This window comes from Ctenocephalides felis, unplaced genomic scaffold, assembly GCF_003426905.1.
Source record: "Ctenocephalides felis isolate EL2017-DRISC unplaced genomic scaffold, ASM342690v1 CF-g0.4_SCAFFOLD_01886, whole genome shotgun sequence".
Classification (NCBI taxonomy): Eukaryota; Metazoa; Arthropoda; class Insecta; order Siphonaptera; family Pulicidae; genus Ctenocephalides; species Ctenocephalides felis.
The window spans coordinates 19,602,863-19,617,750 of NW_020538040.1; the positions used below are offsets into that span (position 1 = coordinate 19,602,863).

Consider the following 14,888-nt stretch of genomic DNA (forward strand, 5'->3'; position numbering starts at 1 on the left):
AATTGTGTAAAAGTAATAGTCTGCTAATCCAACTACCTGATGTATAATTAATTCTCGAAAAGAAAATAATAAAAAATGTAAGGTATTATTTTGTGAAAAATATTATACACAAAAATTTGTTCTTATTTCATAGATAAGGTTCACTGCATTATTTTCATATAAAAATAAATATATCTAAAGTTCTATTTTTTCTCTTCAAAAATAATTACAAAATTGAATTTGATCCTCAAGTTTTTTGTCGATTTGAGATTTGCATGCATATTGAAATGCATAAAATAGTAATTATTATAATAAAATGAACAAAAATGTTTGAACTATTTGTAAACTATTTCCAAAGTCTTAATAAATCCTTAGATATTTTAACAACACAAGAGAACACATTTGTGTCAAGTATTATATTTCAAAGTTGTCGGAGTTGTGGAGTTGTTAAGTGGATATAACTCCTCTCTGAAGCGGAGACAAATCCTAGCCGATCCGGCTTTGGATATGATAAGCCCATCTCTAGTATCAATATTATTATATTTTTATTTTTCGAAAAATATTTGGAACAATTGCTATTTGCAATTGATATGGTTGTGTGAAAATCAACGAGAACGCTCTCCGATTTAGAAATATATTGTAATGAAAATATTTTTTTACAAGAAATAAATGCCCCCCCCCCCCTTATCCTCTCAACAGATGCTAAATCATCTACAATACTGCTTCCGATTTCTCAAGGGTTTCAGTTATTTATTTTTCTGGTCTACAAATCAATTTGTCATTCTAAACGATTTATGAGCGATAGGAAGTCTGTAGGATCATGACAGTATCATGTCGACCAACAACTTGTTCAAAGAAAAAAAGGAAAAATTCTCAGACGTAATAGATTTTGTTAGCAAAAAATATTTCATCATCACCTATAGCCCAAGGTCAGTTATTTATCTGGCTTATGCTTCTAACTTACACGTGAACGAGATGGAATTTTGCTTGAATTTAGACACAACGCTGGTAAGATTAAAAAAAATATATATCTTGACTATCTTCTGTGCATTAATCAATGCCTCAACTATATAAAATGCGGAATTTTTGGTCATATTTTGCTTTACCTATGAGTACATGGTAGCATTAGAAAAAAACATCAACAATTACCTGCTTTCGAGAATAATAAAATGCAAATTTTTGATCCAAGACTACTTATGTATATTCTAGGATTATATGCTCAAACTTTACAAATCCATCTTCAAAAGTAAAACTTTTGGTGGAATATCTTGTTCGTGTCTAAACTTCTTGATTTTATCTTCCAACGTTAAAAATTTCGGTGGAAGACGTAGTACGTGACAAACTTTTCAATTTCATTTAGAAAAGTTGAAGCTTTTGGTAAAAATAGAAGATATGAAGAATGGACAACGGATAAATAGAGGAATAAACATATGAATAAACAATTTAAATAACACAAAGGAAATATATTAATAAAACTGTGCTTAAACTAAAAAAGAGTACAAAATTTTAAAAAGTGCATAAACCTATTCGCCGTTTTACACGGCACTCGTTTTACACGTTTTTAATCTTACACGGTTTTTGAAAATAATTTTTTTTAACGGGATTTATTCACTTTCTGGGGTAAGTTATAGCAATGGGCCGAAAACGAAAATGAAAATTTTTGCATATCTTTACGTTTCAGAGGTTTCTGAACATTTTGGCATATCTCTGAAAAAATGGATGTGTGTGAGTGTTGATACAATTTTTCGTCGACGATTTCGGGCGTATGGATGAACCGATTTGAATGGTTAAAAAAATATTCGATTCCTATTGATAGGGAGATGTGCTGATTAGTTTTTGGCAAAGGCAGGTCCTGCCTTTACAGAATTACAGAGCAAAGAGTGCAGAAAATAGAAACCGAGTTTTCGAGAGAACTAGGCATACAATTTGAATGATTTAAGAAACTTTCTGCTTGTGATGGCACAACAATTGTTTTTGGAAAAACATGTTTTTATTTACAATTTTTTTTTCCAAACATTTTTTTTTTATATCATGAACGATTCAGATTTTAATTTTAATTCTGGCTAAAGCTCTGAAGCTCACTTATATACTTTAAATAAATAATTTTAACTTTGCAATTCAGTTTATATCTTCTTATAAATGTTAAACAATGTTACAATATTTATAATAATGTATTTGAAAACATTTAATATTTCTCGATCATTTCGTTACGGTACGAGAAGTTCCAGCAATTTGCCTTAAGCACGATGCCATACACCATTAGTTTATTTTTGTATTTACACGAAATTTAAGCACTTTAATTTGCTTATATACATAATAACATTTTCATTGTTTTACTGTCAAAATACAACATAACAAAATGACGATAATGTCTATATCTATGGCGGAAATATCTAGATAAGATGGGGACTCCCTGTTTTATGATCAAAACTAAATTTTTTGTGTGTATAAACTAGTTTTAAACTTTGTTTTTAATCAGGGTTCATATAAAATTGATAGCGTAAATTTATTCAATATGAGCAAATGATAAAATTATTTTTTCAAAATCCATAATTTATATAAGATTTTATAGTTCGACAATGTAAAGTTACAAATCAAAATTTTGAGCCGTCTTCGTAATAATGAAAGAATAATATATCTGGCTAATTTTTATTCTAGAAATGAATCTAATATTTATTAAATGTTTTTATATTAAATATAATAATATTTATTTTTTGTTCAATGTGTTTACTATATTGAAAACTGACAAAAGGGGCTTTGTTATAGTGATTTTCGTTTAGCACGGTTTTTTCATATAAGAGTGAATTTTTACAGTTACACGTTATTTTACGGATCCTATCGTTCGTGTAAAACGAGGGACAGATGTATAAAGATAAAATCGTTGTTTTTTTTAGATAGAATAACAAAAACAATATATTTAATTATCTATCACTAATTAAGATGATTCAATATCTAATATAATGAGATAATTATCATGTTGGAGCTATTGACCAGCTCTTGGTTCATTATAGGCTGCTTTTTATGATGATTTTCGTTTAGCACGGTTTTTCCATATAAGAGTGAATTTTTAGAGTTACACGGTTTTATGAAACCTATCTTTCGTGTAAATCGAGGTATAGGTGTATAAAAATAATATAGTTATTTTGTTGAAATAGAGTAACAAAAACAAAATATTTTTGTATCTACTAATTGAGATGATCCAATATCTAATATAATGAGATAATTTTTACCTCGGAGCTATTGATCAGCTCTTGGTTCACGATAGGCTCCTTTTTGAAATGGCGCCAAAAAGAAAAATTCGCGGCGGGAACCAATTCGTCGTTTTGAATCCCGCGGGCCAATAGATCTTCAGTAGCGGCAGGACGTACGCTTAGACGTTTGACTTAAGTAATAATAGCTCACCGAGCTTGCTCTAAATTCAAATTGTCCCGCTCGGATACATAAATATGCAAATAGTTAAATACTAATTATCATAAAAACAAGAAATTATTGTAAAAGTTAAATATTTGTTGTAAATGAAAAATCAGTGAAAAAGTTGGTTGTTTAAAACCTTAAGACCATAAAAGTGCATCAAGGAGATAAAACAAGTGGACTAAAATATTTGATTATATAGGAAGTGTCTTTATTACAATTTGTGCAATTTCCAGGAAATATCTGAATTAGTTCAATTTTAGTTACCTAACCTGTCAGTGATGTAAGATCGTGAATGAAATAAATGTTAGTGATGCAACAGTTTATTATCACAAAAAGTTAACTTTTTGCAATTGTTGATTATACCAATTTTTACATGATTCGTTTTTGCCAGAATTAACATGGCAGTTTTGCGTTTCATTTTTATTGTGTCAGTATTTGGATGAAAGTTTGCAATAAATTATTTTAACTTTCTTAGTGGTTAAAAATCATCCAAAATGCCTTGCTGTGGGTGTTGCACTTTTCCAGCACCCATTGTGCTGCCAATTGATATGAATAAACAGAGTGCTGTTTTGCCAGTAAGTTAAATAATTGAATTAAATATTACATTCGAGTACATATAATACAGGCCAACATAGAAAATGGTGCAAACGATTTTAATGCTGTTTTTAAGTATATTTGGGGCGCTATGAGCTTTAGTTTTCAAGATATGATATATATATGATATATAAGGAATGAAAGTACAAAATAGTAATACAATTCAGAATGTTATTTGAATGAGATATACCTACTCGTACATACAAACTTACAAGACCCATTCGGCCTTAGTTGACACTGTGAAAAGTTCTTTTCCGTGACGACCTAGAATGGACCTGGTTTCGGCAACTTTTTTCCAAGTTCCAGACTAGAGCTGATACAAAAAACATGGTTTGCAGATTTGAAATCAGCGCAAAAAATACTATAAGAATCAGCTCTAACATTTGATGCACCAAACAAAACAATTTTTTTGTAGGCCTGTGTAATTAATAGTAATTTGTAATTTCATTATATTGCAACGTGTATAGGAATTAGGCAATTACTATAGGTATAATTTGTTCTGGAATTCTAAAATTTCTGGTATACTTGAAACATATAATTTTGTATACTTCAACTTTTATAATTATTAATTTCAACAGTATATTATTAAAAGTTTGATAATTTCAAAACTATGCGGAATTTTGGTATTTATAAACGACTACCACGATCCTAGTTTTTAAATACTTTTGAAGCTGTTGCACATAAAAAAGATGATGTTTTTCCCACATAGTGAAATATCATAAAATCACATTATTTTGTTGTCATAAGCAATCAATCAATTTCTAATGCAATAAATTACCCGTGTGGAAATTGCGAAGATGAATATTGATAGAAAGCCAATTGACTGTATAATTTATAATGATGGCAAGTGCTCTAGATGAAAGAAACATCTTTTTTTTATTGACTGTTTGACGTCATAATTGTCTTCAATTCTCCCTTGTCTTGCATTTTATTTTCATATATTCTCGTTCATACTTCAAACAAGTATATTTAACAAGATATTTCTGAAAGAAATATGATATGTCTCACATTTTTCACATTCTTTTCTATCCAATAAGCAGGCCACTCTACTCTTAATTTTTACTTCAGAATCATGTCAAGAAAGTAATTTTTATAAAAATTTACTTACTCTTTGTAGTACTCTCTTTATTATATTACTTCAGTCCTAACTCTAGCCTCTTCTTGTCTTGAAGTTGCAGTTCCCATGAAACAATTTATCCAACAAATATTTATATAAAACAATTTATGATGCAACATTGTGTGGTAATAAATAGTTTGGATAAACAAAATATCTGTGGCTTGTGATTTAATTTGGTTTCCTGGATGTTTTCCAAATTTCACTACAATCGCGATTTTCGAATTATCCGCTCGACCTTCTCTTTTTCGATGTATTTACCTTGGTAAATGAGACTATTCGTTTTTCTGAACCATAAAGGACCAATACAGAAGATTAAGCTAAATTGAATTTATTTTGACTTATTTATCAGATTATAAGGAAAGCCAATTCAGTATTTTGATTGTTTTTATGGCTAATTATAAGTTCTTTAAGGATCCGTGCTCATTAATTTAAAAAAAAAATCCTATTTCTTGCATATATGATATAAGGTTGTTATCTTTTTTTCGACTAATTGAAAGTCTAACTAAACAAATTGAAGACAAAAAAGCTCATTTTATTATATTTGCAAATGGTTGATTTTTTTTAGTTTGATATTTATATGGAAAATGTTTTTTTTTTTGCCAATGTAGTGAGGGTGAGTGGGTATGGTTGTGCCACTTTTTTTTATCAGCAATAATTTTGTTAATTTACCTTAGTTATATTTAAATATGTAACAAGAAATATCTTTGTGAAATCTTTTTTCTTGTATTGAAATTTCCTTTCCTTTTCTCTTTCGTATTTTGTCTTAGTTCAATTAAATGTTTCTTACATATCCAGCCTTTCAACCGAGAAAGACATCATAAAACTTGTCACAAAATAACAAACAAAGTGATTTATCCGTATACAAGTAATAATTATTATTAAAAGAAATCGAACGAAATAACTTACCTTTGACTCTTTAAAAGCAATGCGGTCTACAGATCATGTTAATGTAGAGCACTGACTCTATGTAATAATGGAAACTTGTTCCAACAGACATACTTCATCTTTCTCCCTTTGGACCATATATCTCAAATTCAATCTAGTTTAGCTGCTATGACGACTGTCTCTATCGCACCCAGCCTCCCCTACTATTCTTACAGAAAAAAATGACAACAAACGACAACTTAATACATATATACTATCACACGAATAAAATAGAAATACTAATTTTAAGCGTCAAACCTGATGCGTCTTGGTATCTCTCAGGAATTAAAAATTTCCCATAGTATAATGTTTAAACCAATTCCCTTGTGTTAATTATTGAAACCTGCAATTTCATGAAACAAACTTATAAATTGATTCATATAAAAACAGATACAAAGTCATATGAATTCTGAACTTTGTTCATTTTGTTGAAGCATTATTGTACTACTTAATGCAAAAAGCTGATGATGGTTTTAATGTTAGGTTTATAAAGCAAGAAGTCGAATGATACGTGTCAAAAGATATTTATTGACATGTATTAAGTCTGTTACTACATTGAGGATACTTTTAAATAAAACCATTATAACATAAATAAAAAATGCGATATAAAATATGCGCAGCCTTTCCTCTTCAATGTCGAGTGATCTATATACGATCTATAACCCAGTCTATTTTAAAACTTTAAATTGAAATTTGCATATATTTCGGAAGTCGATATATGAAAATATACTTTGAAATACCATGTGTAATATTTCATATTCCTTCATTTTCAATATACATAACCTACGACGAAAACGGTGTTTATCTTAACGGTTTTGTTTGTTATTATTTACCGCATGAAAATATTTTTGGCAAGAAATCTAAGAGTGTTTCCCATTAGACACGTGTATTTTCCACTAGCATCTTGAGTTTATTTTTTAATATACATCATAAAAATAGATTAAAGAATAGATTTATTGAAAAATCCATTATAGTAAAAAATACATTATGGCTGTCTGTAAAAAGATTTTTTAAATATATAAACTGTATGTATATACTGTATAAACTGTATATATGAACACGTTCACACGTACCTCATGAAGATAATGAACAATAAAATAATGAATTTATAACTTTTATATAAAAATAACAAGAAACTCTTCTATTTAAAGACCTTTGTTTATTTATTTATTTATTGAAGTAAAACTTCTTTAGATGCGACTAGAGTGTAAAACCGTACAGATGCAACGGAATTGCGTTACGGCCGAGTCGACTGCCAATGGTTCGTCATTCGCTCTCGATGATATCATTTTTATACGGGTCGATTGTGATTGATCGTCGTATTATAAGCGAGGCTTCTTTGTATGCAAGACTTTGTACGTGCGTACGTCACCGAAAGCGTGAAGCATATTGTTCATTTTTCGGTGTTTCATGTCATTACATTTTAAGGTTAAATAGTAGTACAAATCTTGAGTTAATAAAAAATGTCTGGATTTGAAGAATATTTTATTTCGTTCCCCATAAATAATTATAGTGCAAATAATAAAACACATGAAAAATCTGTGCCGTGTAAGAAACGTAAGTTTATTGAAGTAATTTGTATTATTCAAACATTGCCATTTTCCTTTTTTCCCTTTTTCCCCGTATCTTCGAAACGGCTAGACCTGCATTTGCCAAAAACTAATCAGCCCGTCTTCCCATCAATAGAAATTGAATGTTTTATTTAATCATTCAAATCGGTTGATCTTGAAATCGTAGACAAAAATTTGTATCCAAACATACACGCATACACATATATTCATTGTTTCTAACTTTTTTTGTAAGATATAATAATATTCAGGTTGTATAAAATATTCAGAAACGTTCGAAACGTAAAAATATGCAAAAATTTTCTTTTTCGTTTTTTTGCGATTACTATAACTTACCCTACGGGAAGTTAATAAAGATGAAATATTAAAGCTATTTTTTATGTGCTTTTAGATAATTGTAAAAATTGGAATAAAATAAATTTTTAAAGCATATAAATGGCTAAGTTGTTAATATAAGGGCAAATAAATACATACAAAAAAAAATCTGCTAACCAAATGAATATTACTGAATAGCCGAGCTAATTTCTCTTTATATTATTACTCGACCTATATTATTACCAGCCCTCTTATGATAATTAACATCGTGAGATTTCTCTTCATAACAACACTTGTTTCTGAAGGACTTTTGTATAAATAAATAATAAATATCCTTCGATGTATTTTCAGAAAGACCGTAATAGATTCGTTCAAAGTACATATTTTAAAAAAATATCTTCATAGAATAGATATAAATGTTTAATGAAGCCGTATATACATGCAACTGGACGAAGCTAAGGGAATATTTTATGCATTCAGAAATAATTAGGAGTCATACTATTCTCAACTCAATTATATATATATATATATATATATATATATATATATATATATATAAATTTAGTTGAATCAATACAAAAAATGTGGTTTCTTCTTAGCTATATACGTATATGACTATAAAATAGTACATATATGTATATGTACTATTCTATGGTTGAATTAAATATAAGTGTATCGATTTACTAGATATTGATATACGACAAATATTTTCCTGAAAAATTATGTAGTATGTTATTTAAAACTTATTTACTCATATTTGATAAGCTTTTTTAAATTATTCACTATTAATTTTCCGAAGGATAAATTACAATCGGATTTTCGCCAGAATATAAAAGCCATTTGATGAAACTCGATAGCAATACGATCAGAATGGAATTCGCGAAAAACTCCAGAACGGAGTATGAAATTTAAAAACCATGTGAAAGATATTATTTGGAATCGATACAAATAACATGTGTTTTGAATCATTCAAATTGGACGCTCCGTTCTCTCAAAAACAAGTGCTATCTTTTGCACTTTTTTCCCCGTATCTTCGAAACGGCTGGACTTGCTTTTGCCAAAAACTCAGTCTCTCCATCAGTAACGAAACGAATGTTTTTTGGACCCGTGTTCCCGAACTCGTCGACGAAAATTTGTATCCGCACAGACACACATACTTAAATACACATATATATTCATATTTTCTAATGTATGCCAAAATGTTCAGAAACCTTTATGCAAAAATTTCCATTTTATTGAAGTTTTGATGAAACTTTATGATGGTCTTAATGAACATCCTAAAATATTATGGGCCTACAAAAAGCGATTTAATTATAAAAATTCACCGAAGCTTAGAATGCCACTTACGCCTAGTTTTACAACATTTTCGGCGCTTTATGTATGCGGTATGTCCTTCTTCAGGAACTTAGATTGACTTCAAATACTCTTATGTTTAAACTTTAAAACACCACGAATCACAAACATATTAAAATAAACACAATTAACAAAGCGTTTTAGATGTTTACGTTTCTGGGAATATCAAACTACTCACAACCAGTAGTAACTACTTAAAACCATGTAAATCTCATAAATATTAAAAATTCTTAGGAGTGGAAAACGGAATGTTTCGAGTTTAGAAAAAGAAAATCTTAATAATAATAGAGATCTAGAATATGTGTGGGTCTAATCATATACTGGAACAACTTTGTCAGAAAATATTTTAATCTGAAAAGACAACCATGCAATAAATTAATATGTTATACAAGTTTATCAATTATTGCTTCATTATCTGTTAATTTGCAAAATCGGTATAAAACATTAATAACAATTACTAATTAATTGCGAAAAAAGGGTGCTTTCAAAACATATTTTCACAATTCATTAACTCTGAAATTACTGGACTTGAAATTCTTTTGATTAATTACTTAAAAGGTTGTGTAAGATGATTATCAGAGAAGAAATAAGAGATTATGAAGAATAATGAAAGGGTTCATTTTTATAATTCTTGCAAATAATTGCCCATGAAATTTATCTTTAGCATTGGTTGTATAATGTAGCATTCGTAAAATTCCTTTGAAATTAAAAATAAGACATTGGATCTGCTTGCCCCCTGACTATCCCATTTCACCCTGTTGCACATTTAGCTCCGTGTCTTCAAAATGGCTGGACCTGCCTTTGCAAAAATCACCACTTCTTCCGATCATTACAAATTTAATGTTTTTTAGATCATTCAAATCGGATACTTCGTTCTCTCAAAAATTCGATTTCTATTTTTTGCACTCTGCTCCGTATCTCCATAACGGCTGGACCTGCCTTTGCCAAAAACTAATCAGCACATCTCCCTATCAATAGGCATCGAATGTTTTTTGAACCATTCAAATCGGTTGATCCGTGCGCTCGAAAACGTAGACGAAAAATTGCGAACACATAAAACACACACACATACACACATCAATTTTTTCTGAGGTATGCCAAAATATTCAGGAACCTCTGAAACGTGAAAATATTTTCGATTTTTGGCCCATTACTATAACTTACCCTAAGGGAAGTTAATAAAAAAACACATCTATAATAAGAAATTAATTGACTGGGAATTTTACTGAACACAGTTCGATAATTGTTTGATTCGTGTTATGTGTTGAGATATATTTGGTTTAGACAGTAAAATTACTTCAAGTCAAATTGGACCTTTGTGCCCCGTCCTACTAGAGTACAAATAACAGAATTATATTGAGATATTTGAGTATGAAATTCTAAGCACATACAACGTTAAGTAATTAAGAATAATAATTAACAATTAAATATAAATTGTCAGAATCTTTTACATTAAATTATATTATTTTATTTTTCATTGCAGGGCTCTGAAAATATTCATGTATCGCGATTTTGCAAAGAAGCTGAAGAGGGCAAATATATTTCTTACATTGATGAAGATACAAGGACGCTGTATGACACCTTCAGAAAAGGGGCCAAAGTATCAAGTTAGTATAATGACGATTTATTAAATTTATTTGGGATAGATAATATTGAAATTATTATCATTACTATAAATATTAACATTCATATTTTATATTGCGACGACATATTATCGCACAAAAAACGAAATGTAAACATATGTATAGTCCAGTCATTTAAGCTTAAATTTAGGTAAGAATCTCGGAATTCGAGATACCCAGCTGTAAGTTTGCAAATATTTGTATATTGACACCCTGAAGTTGTACACATGGTAGGGTGTCAATACCATATGTAGGTTTTGAGACAACTTTAGAGTGTCAATAACAAGTATTTACAGACTTACAGCTGGGTATCTCGAATTCTGAGGTGAACTTACTACTAATAAACAAAACCTAATGGAGAAAAGTTAGAATGAAGGCATCCGCAGTCCCAATTTTGTATATTTTTGAAAATATGGTAATACTTAAGTTCATATTCAATATCATTAAAAATCCATCACGTGATTAATGGACGCCTCCTTGGTTAAACGTAGCGATTCGATATATTTTTACTAGAGTTTTTATAGAGTTGCATGTTTGTACTCATAATTTTATAATCAAAAGATATATCTACTTGATTTAAATTTAGCTCTTGTTAGCAAAGTAACAAGTTTATTATCTTCTAAGATCAACGAGCATAAAATCCACTAATTTTCATATTTTTCAGCTTGTTTGGGTAGCAGAAAAATTATTTTTAACACGTTAATTGCCATGTCAGTCATTTAGACATATATGACTGGCAAATTGACTTGAAAATTTCTTGACTTGTAGAAAAAATGTTTTGATATAGGGCCATGTTAGTCATTTAGGTGTGACATAAAAAGCAGTGTTTTTCCAGGAATTTTGGCAAACTTTGGCTTTGACACATTAAAATTTCTTTGATACATTTTTAACTAAATCATCTAATAAAGTTACCATGATCCAAGTAAAACATTTCTGATATTATCGTGGCTATTAACGTGTTAAAATGGATGAAAATTGTACGGGTAGTAATAATAAATCCAAAATCTTTACGCTGCTTCGATACAACCGATGTTATTACATTCTGGTGAAACTTGGAAATTTTAAAGATTCAAAAATTAAAATTGATTTCTCATTCCTTCCGAAATTTAAAACAGATGGTTATTTTCTTTGCGAAAACATAACTGTTATTTCTAGTTAATATCCCTCGGTGAATTGTCTGATTTAGTATTACTCGTCTACTCGATCAAATAGAGTTGATCATTTATTTTCAATTATATATTATTTCAGATAATGGCCCATGCTTGGGATGGAGAGAAACGACCACATCACCGTACACATGGTTAAATTACAATGAAACTTTACTCCGAGCCAGGAATTTTGGCAGTGGACTGGTCGGATTGGGATTGAACCCAGGACCAGAAACATTGATTGGAGTGTATGCCCAAAATTGTCCAGAATGGATATTGACGGAACAAGGCGCCTATTGCTACGGCATGGTGATTGTGCCATTGTATGACACATTAGGACCGAGGCTTGCGCTTTTATCATAAAACAAGGTAAGAAATAGTTTTGTTAAATGGAATTTATCTAATAAGTTTCAGAATTGAAATTCTCCATCCGAGTGCAAATTATTACATCATCGGTATTACCTTCAGACATAAATTTGGTGATGGGTCAAATGATCTGATTTTTCTTTGCTCATTGATTCATATTTCATATAGGAACCTTATTCCTATCGGCACCCTAAAATATTCTAATGACTTAAAACCTATATACAGTAGAAGTTCTTTAGTTCGGTACCCACCAGTACGGAAATCCGATAGTCCGGCATTTTTTCCGTAAATTCGTTTTTTTTTTAAAAAAAATGTGCCTTTACAGCGAATAAAAATGATCGAGGGCTTTTAGAACATTTTCAGGGTGGTTCGGAATCATTCGGAAGAACTCGCTATTGTTCAGTAATTATTCTGTCCATGGTAAAATTCGTTTTGTCCATGTTCATGAACGAAGTATGTTGTACGAAATACGTAGCCTGCTTCAAAAATTTAAATATATAATTTAAAAGAACGTAAATTTGCTTTGTTGTATTTTCTATTGATTTGTAGTTTAATTATTACCCTAATTGTCTGACCCGATAATCCGATAAAGAGGTCAGTCCCGGAGCAAGACGAACTAAAGGAGTTCTACTGTAATAGAAAATGTATCTATGATTTGTATTTTTGGGGAAAAAAAGACACTTGTAATACAAATAAATTGTACCAGCATGCATTTTTTCTACTAAATTGGTATTTATTGATTTTATTCCTAAAATTCATATTTCTGCCCCAATATTTAAGAAGCTTAAATTCTCTACACAACAGCATTAGCATACTGCGCAATATATAAAAATAAAAACATTTTTATTGCTATTGAAATAACAATAACCGTTTTTATTTGAATAACCAGTAAAGCTCCTAGTTGCTGATGATGAATAAATATTGTACAATTAAATTTTGCGCTAGTTTGCTCATTATTTCTTATTTGTATTTATATTTACACTTTGAACTTGATGATGAAGGGTTTTATAGCTGGTAAACAAGTTATAATTATATCTTTCATGTTGTTACTTTAAAACGATTTCCATTCCGAGCAGATAGAATGTAATATAAAAACTATTGTATTATTAAAAATTAAAAATAGTATAGGGTAGAGCGTGGTGTTTAAAGGGCGGCGGGTAAAAAGGTCTACCTCCATTATCTCAAACATAAGTATAGATGATTTATAATACTATTTTAAAGTAGAAGGCAACAGAAGTGTAACCAATCGCTATCAGGAGATAAAGGGTTATGTATCAATATTTATAACAAAAGTTTTTTTTTGTGGTAGTTTTTTTTGTTTGAGGAGGTTTTTTATTCAGTTTACTATATATAATTCTATTTTTCTGTATACGTTATTTAATTGTTTACAATATGTATTGTTGTTTTTCAGTTAGATGCAACAGTTTTTTATATAATATAAAATCTTACATGTGGGTGGAGTAAACAGTACTAACTGAACCATTACCCTGGCAAAAAGTAAACAATCAAATAGTATATAAAAAAACAATTTTACAAGAGATAAAATAATAGTTGTTTCATCTCGGCTCAAATATTTCTGACGAAATACCAGGTCAAGGTTATATGCAGTTGATCTTGTGTGAAAATGTGTCCATGAAATTTTAGTTTGGGTAATATTGTATCTTTTATTTTAGTTTTCTCCAACGTTTAAAATTACACATTAGATCTATTTGCCTCCTGGCTATCCCTTTTTACCCTGCCTATGGGGGTAGATGATAAATTTTAGAAAAATATTGAAAAAAACCTTCTGTAATAAGAAATAACTAGAAACTTACTGAATATAGTTAGATAGTTATTGGTTTGATAGTGTTTTGTGTTGTTTTATAGATATAAAAAACAAGTATAAATATAGTTGTTTTATTTGGTTTAGACCAGTGGTCGGAAAATCCGGGGGTTAAACTACTCCAAATGGGGTAAAAAACAATATTTGAGGTAAAAAAGTATGTATTTTTTAATTTGAAGTATTTGGTAATATCAACTTAAAAAAATTGCGGTCATAATGAAAAATGTTCCCAGATGTGGTTTAGACAGTATAGTTACTGAAAGTCAAATTGGAACTTGTGCCTTGCTCTGCCCTATATAGTGTGCAATATGTGGTGAAGGATTAGCTATCACAAAAAAGGAGAATTGCATAAAAAAGTAATATAATTATATTTGTAATAAAAATATATTAAAATGCAATTGGTATCGGTATAATAAATTGTGCAATCAATAAGATTATCATTATCTACACTTATATGTCAGATTTTTCAAATTCACGGCTTATCGCGTTTGCCAGTAATTCAAACACCATACAAAATATTGATTGTAACCAGATACGACCGCACGAGCTTTTGTTAAGTACAAAAGCGCTATAGTGCAGGTGTTCATTAATGATCTCCGATGCCAGTATAAGTTACGGCAAAACAAAATTGATTGCAAGTTTATCAGTTGTTGGTTCATTATCTGT

At 29.7% G+C, this 14,888-nt stretch overlaps 2 protein-coding genes across 2 annotated transcripts in view; one reads left to right on the forward strand and one right to left on the reverse strand.

The window, feature by feature from the left end:
• Nucleotides 1–12,397, forward strand: part of LOC113374726 — a 61,408-nt gene extending 49,011 nt beyond the window's left edge. The window contains exons 6-7 of the mRNA XM_026614699.1: nt 10,748–10,871; nt 12,135–12,397. Coding sequence (XP_026470484.1) covers nt 10,748–10,871; nt 12,135–12,397 — 387 coding nt within the window. The remainder of the gene's footprint in view (nt 1–10,747; nt 10,872–12,134) is intronic.
• Nucleotides 12,398–12,799: 402 nt separating this feature from the next.
• LOC113374727 (long-chain-fatty-acid--CoA ligase 1-like) overlaps nt 12,800–14,888 on the reverse strand; it is a 42,119-nt gene continuing 40,030 nt past the window's right edge. The window contains exon 7 of the mRNA XM_026614700.1: nt 12,800–12,876. Coding sequence (XP_026470485.1) covers nt 12,800–12,876 — 77 coding nt within the window. The remainder of the gene's footprint in view (nt 12,877–14,888) is intronic.